At 61.2% G+C, this 10918-nt stretch overlaps 1 protein-coding gene across 1 annotated transcript in view; it reads left to right on the top strand.

Annotated features, from left to right (window-relative positions):
• Nucleotides 1–373: 373 nt before the first annotated feature.
• Nucleotides 374–10918, top strand: part of SLIT1 (slit guidance ligand 1) — a 63500-nt gene continuing 52955 nt past the window's right edge. The window contains exon 1 of the mRNA XM_063338977.1: nt 374–739. Coding sequence (XP_063195047.1) covers nt 528–739 — 212 coding nt within the window. The 5' untranslated portion in view covers nt 374–527. The remainder of the gene's footprint in view (nt 740–10918) is intronic.

Genomic DNA, 10918 nt, shown 5'->3' with positions numbered 1-10918 from the left:
GTGAAAGCTTTTGGGACCCCCCGAGGAGAGGTGTGAATGCTCTGCCTGCCGCCGCACGGTTCGCAGGCTGTTTCTCCCGGGGTGCCTCCGCCCGCACACTCCCCGCTCCCCTTGCTGCACCCCGGCATCCCGCAGCCACCTCACGGCGGGGCGGGGGGGGATCGTCTGTCCCGGCTGGGGCGAACCGAGCCGGAGCCCGCCTTGCAGCACGGCCGGGGCGGCGCAGAGCCCCGACGGCTGCGGGTGCCGGTGCCGTGCCCAACCCGCACCGCTCGTTCCCCCGCCGGTGCCGGGGGCGCGGGGAGGGGCGGCGGCGGGGGGGGGGCCCGGCGGGGCGGGCAAGGCGGGAGGGAGGAGCCAGCGCGGAGGCTGTTCCTGGGCTGCGGGATGGGGCGGCAGTGAGGGCGGGCGGGTGTGCGCCGACGGGGCTCTCGCCCCGGAGCCGAGCCTCTAGCGAGCCGCACCGAGCCCAGCCCCGCTCCCCCTCCCCGGTGATGCGCAGCGGCCCCGCCGCTTAACCCGCTGCCATGGCGGCCCCGACCCCCGGGGGAGCGGCGGCGGGGGCGGGGGTCCCGGCGGGGCTGCGGGCCGTCGCCTGGCTGCTGGCGTTCGCCGCCCTGTACCGGGGCCGCGCCGCCGCCTGCCCGCCGCTCTGCGCCTGCAGCGGCACCACGGTGGACTGCCACGGCACGGCCCTCCGCGCCGTGCCCAAGAGCATCCCCCGCGGCACCGAGCGCCTGTGAGTACCGCCGGGCTTTGTCCGGACCGGCGCCGGTGGTGGTGGGAGGGGGGGGGGGGCCGGGGGACGGCCACCCAGGGCTCGTCCTGGCGTGGGGGATGCGGGGAAGTGGCCAGCGGGGGAAGGGGGGATGCATGTTTAAGGGGCTGCGCAGGAGCCCGTCGGGGGATGCATGTGCAAATCTGTCCGTGGCGGGGGGTGTGCAACAGCCTGTCTGGAGGTTGTGGGGGGGGGGTGTATGCAAGCGCCCGTCCAAGCGGGATGCGTGTGTCTGTTAAGGGGAGTACTTGTGCAAATGCCCGGGGTGGGGGGCATGTGAAAAAGCCTGTCCAAAAGCTGTGTGTGCAAGAACCCGGCCGGGCGGGCGCATGTGTAGCATCCCGTTCGGCGGGGTGTAGGGGGGTGTGTGTGTGTGTGTGTAAGTGCCTGTCCAGGGGATGTGTGTGCAAGAGCCTGCCGGGTGGGTGCATGTGCAGCCTGCCGGGGGTGGGTGTGCATCGTGAGGGGGGTGTAACAGTCTATCAGTGTGTGTGCAAGAGCCCGCTGGGGCAGGGTGGGTGTGCAACCCTTCGTCTGTGGGAGGGATGTGCGCGGGGTCCTGCATGGATGTGCAAGAGCCCGCCTTTGCCGGTGTGTGTGCAAGCACGGGGAGCGGGGTTGGGATTAGAGCTGTGCCTGAGGGGGTGGGTTGCTCCAGGGGGGCAGCCCGGAATGGGCTGCACATGTGGGGGCTGCACGCCCCATGGCACCCACAGGCAGATGTGTGGCTGCCCCTGCTGTGACTTGTCACACAGCCAGAGGGGTTGCCTGTGGGTCCTCACCACCCCGAGCCCCTACCCATGCTGGGCACCCCTTTGTCCCCAGGGAGCCCTTCTGGGGACCTTTGTGCTGGGGATCAGGGCCCTCTCCCCTTGGGATCCCTGGTGTGGCCAGCCTCCAGTCGTGCACACAGCTCATCCAGCCCTGCCAGTCCCCTGTGCCGGCATCTCCCTCCTCATCAAAGCCCCTGCCACATCCCCATGGGTGCCGAAAGCAGTCCCTGTGTCTCTCAGCTGCACCCCATAAGGGTAGCTTTTCTCCCATAGAGCACAGTCATGGTCCAGCTCGTTGTGGGGGTCCTGCAGCACTGGCTGCGCTCTCCTAAGCAGGGTCCCCCTCTGCCGCTGGGCAGGTCTCCCCATTCCGGAGTCCTGTGGCTGCAGCAGGTCTCCATTCTGGAGAGACGGGCATGAGCTGAGTGTGTCTTAGCTGCTGCTGGTGGCAGGCTCCCAGCGTGCAGGTGTCCGCAATCCCAGCAGGAAAACAGGGCTGTCCCCAGCTTCTCCCCTCTGCTCAGCAGCTGGGGCTGCGGTGGACCCCCCCCACCGGATCCCCCCTCAGCCCCAGCCGTGGGGCCAGGATGCCCTGACACCCCCCTTGCAGCACAGGGAAGCGTCGGGATGCTGCCTCCTCGGGGCAGGGTGCGTCCCGGGACAGCCACGCACTCGGGGCTCCTCCTGCCCCTCTGCTGCGCTGCCTCCTGTTACTGGAGTGTGAATGTGCCCTTTGCCTGCAGCGGGGGGGGAGACCCCGCAGGCAGGGACTGCAGGCAGCCTCGCAGCCCCCAGGGCTGCACCCAGCATGCAGCGCTTGGAGCTCTGCGGGACACCACTTTGGTCGATTTTTCTCTTCTCCCTCCATAATTATCCTCGTACAGATGATTATTACCCAGCGCAGCAACCAGGCTGCTGTGAGCTGCAGTCCCATAGAGCTGGTTTGTGAGCTCCGAGACAGGATCCCCCTTTCCTCCGTGCTCGGTGAGGGGGGAAGGTTTGCGCAGACCCTGCACCAGCCTTTTCTGCCCTTTGGGGAGCTTGGTGGGGTCCGCAGCACCTGCTCTCCACGCACCGGGGTGCAGGGGGAAGGCGGGCAGCGAGCCCTTGCCTCTGCCCACCGGGCAGGTCCTCAGCACCGCTGGGATGAGACGATGCTGGAGTGGGCTGATGGAGGATGCCCTCGGGTGGGTGTCTCGCTCCCGCCTTGCAGGACATCTTTTCCCCTCCGGCAGTGGGTCCTGCTAGCTGTCTCCTGTTCTCCCTCCACTGACCCAGTCCTCCATGGCCATCGCGGCTTGGCAACGTCGGGTTTTCTGTATATTCATGCAGCTGCTGGTGCCGGATCTGTCAGCTGGGTTGAGCTAGGCATGCTGCTCTCTCCTGGGTGTTGTCTGCTGGATAACTACTTCCCGCTGTCTTGCACGCCCTTGCAGGTGCCGGAGGGTGTCTGTGCAGAGCAGGTCTGTCTCCGAGCAGTGAATTCCTGCTCTAACAGCTCCTAAGTGAGTTCGAGTTCCCTGTAAAGGGGCTGCAGCCTCCCAGTCTCCAACTTCTCACCGCTTGACAGAGCAGGGTCAGCTAACAAGCGCAGGGGAACCTGCAGCGGGGTCTGTGCTCGGCACTCGCTGTCTGCAAGGGCTGGCTTTCTTTGGAAAGCCAGCAGTCCCTTTCTGCTGCCTGGCTCTTTCCCCAAGCCCCAGGATGTGCAGCGTGAGCGATGCCGACCTCGCCATGTGTCCCACAGTGCTGGTGGGCAGTGGTGGCCCGGCTGTCGTGGTGCTCGCCTGTTGCATGCCCCTGATGCATCCAGGCATCCCAGTGTGGTGTTCGGAGGCACCAGGCTTTCTGCAGCCCCCCGGGCTGGCCAAGCCCCACGGTGGCACAGGTCAAACCCCCAGACAGGGCAGTGCTGCCGCTGCATCCACGCGTGCTGGCACTGCCGAAGTCATTGCAGGGACTCAGAGACTGGCGTCCTGCGGTGAGGGCTGGGCTCCATCGCTTTGGAAACACACCCTTATTCTTTGAAGAAGAGGGAATTATTTGCCTCGCGGTCGCTGCAACTTTGAGGAAGCACGGGCTGGGGGAGAAATTATCTTGTCCACTGCTTGAATGTTTCTCGTGGTGTCTGCCTGGTGGCAGCGCCGTGCTGCTGCTGCAGGGTAAGGGCTGGAGACGCGTCCAGGATGGAGCACAGGCAGTGACTGCGTGGGGGGACAGAGGACCCCTCTTTCCTTTCACCCTGCACATTGCTCCCACAGAGCCTTCTAGTCTGTGACCCGACGTAGACACCAAGCGGTGCCTGCGCCCCACACCTCTGCCCCGATCGGGCACCGCATGGAGGCTTATGCTGCAGCAAGGAGGGGAGCAGCAACATCTCTGGGCGCTTTGCACAGCTGCCTCTGCTCCTGCCTACGCCTACGCGAGCCCGATAGAGCAGGTCCTGGAGGCATCGTAGGCAGGGTGTTGGCAGGATGGGCAATAATCCTCCAGGACTATGGTGTTATCTGCTCTCGGGAATCCCTCAGGTCTCAGCTGCCGGAGGAGAGCCGTGGGAGAAGGGCACGGTTCCCTTCCCCTGTTTGCTTGCTTTTCTTAGTTTCTTTGAAAGCCCCTCTGAAGAGCAGACTACCCTGTCGGGGAGCTGGGTCACTCTCCCCGTGCCAGCAGGATAGTGCAGATTCGCTGCCGTCAAATGGCTGCTTCCAGCCCAGCTCTTTGCTCCTGGGGGTTGAATTGAGCCCGATGGCGCCGCACTCCCTCTCGCTTTTGAAGTTTTCAGCTGAGAGTTGCCCCACTCGCGCCTCTTCGCCTCCCCTGCGGTGGGCTCAGCACGCCCCATCTCACTGTCGGCCATGCCGTGCCCCTCTCCCCCCACCCGGTGACGGGTGCCCATCACCGCATCCCCCTTGGCTCCCTCTTCTCCCTCCCAGAGTCCCTGGCCTCAGCACTGCATGGGGCTCCCGTTTGCCTTGTTCCCCCAATTTGGGATTTGCCCGTGCTGAAACGGGCCCCATCCAGACTGCGGCCAGCCCTGCCGTCCCCCTGCCTGCCCGCTCTGCCAGGGGCTGCCGGGCTCTGGCCTTTGGCTACGGGGTCTCGATGGCTGGGTGGCCGCACCTGAGGGACGCTCCTGCGCTGCCTGACTGTCCCCTGCCGAAATGACATCAGCGAGCTCTCGTTCAGCGCGTGTTTAATTCATGCACACGCGTCTCCCTCTAGCTGGTTAATCAAAATGTCTCGCAGCGGCAAGGCCGGCGCATCGCAGCAGCGCTGGCGTATTCCACACCAGTCGTTGCGCTGCGTCTCCTTAGGGTGCTTTGGGGGACGGTAATTCTTAGGAAGCACCTTGAGCCAGGGGGGGGTCAACCTCTCCCTTTCCCGGGGTGCCCGGGCAAGTTTTTGGTGTTGCAGCTGAGCAGGCTGGTTGCAGAGGCAGCGAGGGATCGCGCAGACCCTGCCGAGCTCTGGGGCGGGATGCAGGACCGATTTCCAGCCAGGGCAGTGCTCGGCTGGCCCCGCTGCCCTCGAGCCTCGGGAGAGGCAGTGCTGGGCTCTGGGAGGACGCGGGCCGGCTGGGGAAGGCAGCCCGCTCAGCTCGCTGCGGTGGCTTCCTTGGGAGCCTTCCCGGACAGAGGAAATTTGCAATTCTATTCCAATTTCTCCCTTCAGCTAGGTCCAAGGCAGATGCTGTCTATATATCGCCATGGTAACGCTGCGTTCTTGCTCTCCATGGAATTGCACGCTGGAAAAATATTAGTTTAAAAAACTATGTCGTGTTTGTATTGACTGGAGCCAAGGCTGATAGCGGAGGATCTATTGTCCCCTGGTTGGGAAAAGTCACCGGTAACAGGCAATAAAGCCAGGCGGATTGGCCTCTGGTGACCACTTCTCACCCTGCACGGCAATTGCTTCCCTATAAACCCTTCCCTGGCTCTGTTTTATTGCATCCTTTAAAACAGATATTTTTGCCTTAAATGTGCTGCCACTTTGCTCCTCCGGGGTGATGCATTGTGCCGCCAGCAATTCCTCACTGCTGAGGTGGGAGCGAGGAGGGGGAATTGTTCCTGGCTTTAATTGTGGGTCTCTCGTGTGCGCCTTCAAACGCCGTGGCTGCTGCTGGTGTGTGCTGGGCTCGGCGGCAGCGGTGCCGGTGCAGGAGAGCATCCCGTGCCCAGGCACGCACAGAAACAAACCATCCAGCTGGCTCATTACGGGATGTGCATTTGCTTTGAGTTTCGTCCTCCCCTACTGCATTGTTTCCCCCTGAACCTCCGTCCAGCAGAAGAGCGAGGTAGCGATGAAATGCAAAGGATGCTCAAGAGAACCCCGCAGGGGGGACTCGGGGTGCCACCAAGGCGGTGCAGGCAGGGAAAGGGCGTCCCATCCAGGGAAAGGCGTACGAGCCCATGACCCAGCGTTGAGAGGGGCTTTTCCTCCATCCTTGCTCTGGTTCGCTCCTCAGGGAGGGAGCAGGATGTGTGTGTGTGCACAGGAGGGTGAGGTGGGCAACCAAGGAGCCTGCCTTTGTCTCGCATCTGAGTCCTTCATGGTTCCCTGCCCGCTCCAGAGGTACTCAGCGCCGTGGATGCATCCCCTTCATCTTTATTGCTACTGAAATAACCTTTCATAAAACCTGAAAGGCAAAGCAATGTTTCTGTGCCTGTTTTTCTGCAACGCGATAAAACCCAGTTGTGCGTTAGCAAATGGCCCCGTCCCGGGGGGTGTCAGGCCCAGATCACTGCTCCCCGGCAGGCTTCCAGCAGGAGTAGCTCCAAGACCAGCTCCGGCAGCTGGCCCCTGTCCCCACACTCGGGGGACAGCCAGGGACGGCTGCAGTGGCAGCAGCGGTGAGCAGAGGTTTCCCAGCTGCGCGGTGCCAAGCCGCAATTAGCAGTGTGGGCAGCGGGAGCGGGCGGTTTGCAGCCCTGGCCGTTAGGGTTTTTGCAGCACTGCTGGAAGCAGGGAGGGAGCCTGTCCGCGGCGTTGGTGCAGGGTTGATCGCGGGATGTCCCCTACATGACCGTCTCGGGTCTCCCTGCCACATGCAGGCTCCGGAGCTGTGCTGTCTGTCTGCTTTCCTGGCATGCATTTTGGATGCACTTGCTGCTCAAAATAGCAGAGGCGAGTGTCCTATGGGGGAGAGAGGCTGCTAGGAGGAGGAAGATCAGAAAAAAGGGAAGATTAATTTTTCAAGCGATGCAGCCGAGGAACAGCCCTGGGCACCAACATGGGGAGAGATGCAAGCTCCCGGCTTAGGATATTGTTTCTCTGTGGGAGGAAGCTTCAGCTTCAAAATGGGATGCTCCAGGAGACCCAGCTGCTCTGGGGTTGAGCAGGCAACCCATAAGCCAGCAGTTCGGGTGCGCTTGTCCTCCCATCGCCGCCGTGAGCTGCTCCAGGAGGGACGAGCAAAGGCGGTTTGCTGAGGAAGATGCGGGATGTATTGGACCTCAATCTGCTGCTGAGTGTCAGGACAAAGCCCGAGGGCTGGGCTGCCTCCCCTGCCCTGGGAAGCAGAGGAGCCACAGGAGCAGTGATGCTCCTCACTAGGCTAGTCGGCCCAGCAACAAAAAGCCCAATCTTGAGGGTATCCAGGTAAATCTGAGCCTCAGTTTCCCCGTTTATGAAACAGAAACGACCTGCTGCCTTTTCTCTCTCACACCGGGGTTGAACGAGGTTATTTATTTATTTTTAACCTGAAGGTGACACGCCACGATGCTGCGTGAGTGTAAAGCACTCCTTGACTGTGAGCGGCTAATGGCTGTGGCATGAAAACCCCAGAGAGAAGTTAGGAAGAGCAGAAAGCCTTCCGGATCCTCACCGTTACTCGCACAATCGATGCTGTTTGTAACACTTAAAAATTTATCGAGATGCTAACCTGCTTCAGTACCTCATAAAAGCTTACAGAGCCTCCCGTGCTCTGGGGGCCGATGCCGTGCTTGGGGTTGGGTTCCCCTTGGGCTAAGGGCGGTTATTCCGAGATGAGCCCAAATAGCTGCTCTTAGAGCTCTCCTCTTCGGACACATCACCCTGCAGGCAGCTGCTGGGCTGGGTGCTGGCAAGGTGTTTGCCCTGGGGTGTATGGCACCTTCAGAGGGATTTTGATGAGCCCACCCTTGCTCTTCCTTGAGGGGTCCAGTCAGGACAGGGATGGGAAGGAAAAGGAGGAGAAGGTGCTGAGCCCCCTGTGCGGCTGTGTCAGCCCAAGGTGTGGGTGCCCAGTGCTCTCCCCCCGAGCAGCAGGCAGCAGCAGCACCCCGTACCCTCTTTGCACCTTGGTGGGGATGGGGGTTAGCACCCGGCCGTGCCCCTGTGGGCTGCAGGGAGCCAGCAGAGGCGGTGAGCATCCCTCCCTGCTGGCACTGGAGGGGACCAGCTATCCCGGGACTGGGAAGGGCTCTGCACTGCCTTTTGCTGCTTGGGCAGCTCAGCGAGCCCATGCCGGGACTCGGTTCCATTCAAGCAGGCGGGTGAAATCTTGAGAAGACTTGAAAAAAATGCAATAAAACTGTAGGATGAAAGGATGCAGCTGCTCTGTCCCCCAATGCTGAGCGCAGGGGTCAGTCCGGGATCTGAGCCTCGTCCGTGTTGCCATTAGCAGTCTGCGTGATGGGACACGAGCTGCTTATGACATTTGCAGATGCCACCAGGCTGGGGGAGGTGCAAACGGGCTGGAGGACAGGCTGAGATTTCGAAGTGGGCTTGGCGAACAGGAGGAATGGGCTGACAAAAAGGCTTGGTGTTGCCTGGGGACTTGAGGAAGGTGCTCGGTGGGAGGGAATCGCCAACAGCACAGACGCGGGCTGGGAGCAGGACCCGAGCAGGTCCTGGCCCTGCAAGGCAGAGAGGCCCCGAGGGAGGGTTGCATCCGTGGGGCTGGGGGCTTGTTGTGGGGAACAGGGCTGGAAGAGGGGACCTGCATGGGCAAGGGAGCAGCCTGGTCCCTGCGCCGCGGTGGCCGGGGCAGGCAGGGATGGGGTTCATCTGCAGCGAGAGGGGTTCAGGTCAGAGTTTTGGAAATGGTCCTTGAGGCAGGAGCAGTGACTTGCTGGAACAGGGCATGGCGGGGGAGTGTCAGCCCCCATCCCTGAAGGAGCCACGTACGCGTCTGTCAGGATTGATGGAGGGCTGCAGAGATACTGCTGTGGGGTGTGTGACCTTGCAGCCTTCATTTCTGTGCTTCCCTGATTATTATCTGTCCCTGCCAGCTCCAGCTGGGGTCAGGACTCTGGGATGAGGGCTGCAGAGCCGCTGGGAGGGGAGCCATGCCCCTAAGGGCCAGCCCTCTGAGACCAGGGCAGGAACAGCACGGCGATGGGGACCACGGAGGGAGGGATGCATCACACTGATGATGCAAATGCCGCCCTCGCCGGGCACCGGGGCAGCGTTGGCCCTCGGAGCAGGGACTGCAGGAGCATGGCTGGCTGCAGGCGTTGCTGGCACAGACCATTTCTCTGCCAGCCCTTGCAGTCACCACCCGGGCACTGTGTGTACCCACTCTGTGCTGGCGCTGATGGGGCCGGGATGCATTTCTCCGCTTGCGGGTGGAAATGCAGGGTTTCGTGTCGCAGACTTTCCCTCTGCTTTCTTAAAAGCGGGGGTCCGCGGAGCAGAGCAGTTGGGATTTCTGCCTCGGTGGGAGGGCAGAGCTGAGCTGGGCACCGGGACAGGAGTCATGTGCGTGTCTGAGAGATGATGTTTTTGCAACGGCGTACGGGTAGTGGGATTGTGCTGTCTGCTCCTTCCACTTCCAGCTCCTGATAAATCAGTGCCCAGGGAAATATCGCTCATGTTGGCTGTATTTAATAAATTACCTCTCAGCGTTTGCACTCTCTGAGGTTGTTACCGAGTTAGTGTAGCTCCAAAACCTGCAAAGGGAAAAGACGCATCAGAACCCCCCGGGAGTGGAATAAGCCATCCAAAGCTAGAAACCAAATATAAACCCAGACTATGCAAATCCAGTCTAACGAACCCTGCTGAAGCACAGACATCCCATCTGGGAGTGGGATGATCCATGAGCAAAGGGACTGCTTGTTTTAATGGCTTTCCTCTTCCCAGGGAGAAATGGGAGGGGGGTTTCTGAAACTTGAAGGTTGCAAATGAAAATTCGCTGCCTCTCTGGCGGCAGTGTGAGATTTGGGGTGCTGGGGGGGCAGAGGAGGGCAGCCTGGATGAACGTGAGGATGCTTTCTGGCATTAAACCCTATGGATTAACAGCGAAAGTGCACGCCCTGCGTCTGTGCTTTCAAATCACAGTCCAGAAATGCAACCAATCTGCCAGGCGGCTCCCCAGACACATCAGTCCTTATCGGAGCTCTGCTGCGTGGGGCAGGGCAGGGTGTTTCGCTTCACTAGGAAAGGGCACGGAGGCAGCGGGTGAGCAGCTGAGCAGCAGGGATCCGGCTTTCTGGGCACAGCAGACTGTAATTTATCTCCATGAGGAACTGAAGGGGATTTAGAGGGGAAAAAAAATGGCATGAAGTTAAATAGCAGTGTTGCCTCGGCATCCTTACAAATAAGCTTTACCTGCTGTTCGTTCCCATCTTGGTTGTAAAGGCCATCATTTACCCGAACAAAGGCAGGGGGGGGATGCTGAGAGCAGTTGTCAGGGAGCATGTGGGGCCAGTCCCTGAGGGAGTGGGGCTGTGAAGGGGCCCTGGGACACTGCCCTGCTCTGGGACAGCCACCAGCCCCAGTGCCGGCGCACCCTGAGGATGCTCAGCGAGCATGCAGGGAGCAGAGGCTGTGGTGGGCTGGGTGGGCAAAACAGTTGCCCCCCAAGATGGCATGTCCCCAGGTGCTGCCCAAGGGCAGTGCATCCTGCCTGTGCCTCCTTGTGCTGAAAAGTCTGGATTCAGGCTGCACGATGCCAGCAGGTGTCTGGGAGAGAGGGCAGAGCCTGGTTTTGGCATGTGGAGGGACTGGCCGTGTCCATTTCCAGTCCGTGGCTGTTTGGCGTTTCTGCGTGTCTCCGCGCTCCGTGCTCTGCCTCTGGCTAAGGCTCTGGAGTGACGATGCTTGGAGGAGCTCAGAGGTGTCCAAACCCTCCCTGGGCTTTGCAGCCTGATGTATAAATCTTGGCTTTCAGATTGAGCGGTTTTAAAAGCAAGCCTCTCTGCTCTGTCTGCAGTACCAGAGATTTCCTAACTTCCACTTACACATTACAGCCAGAGTAATGTTACATACGTTTAAAAGAAGGTGACATGGGAGTCCTGCCAGGGACCCTCCCTCACCAGGAGTTCAGGTGGGCGCTGTTACCTCCAGCTTGGCCCTGGAGAGATTCCAGGCAACCTGCTTTGGCAGGAACCCTTTAGGACACTGGGGGAAGACCACTCCTGAAGCTGGGGTTCTTCCCTGCTCTTAG

The sequence above is a fragment of the Chroicocephalus ridibundus genome, chromosome 6, assembly GCF_963924245.1.
Source record: "Chroicocephalus ridibundus chromosome 6, bChrRid1.1, whole genome shotgun sequence".
NCBI lineage: Eukaryota > Metazoa > Chordata > Aves > Charadriiformes > Laridae > Chroicocephalus > Chroicocephalus ridibundus.
The sequence above is the reverse complement of the archived record's forward strand: the minus strand, read 5'-3'. Positions and strand labels throughout refer to the sequence as shown.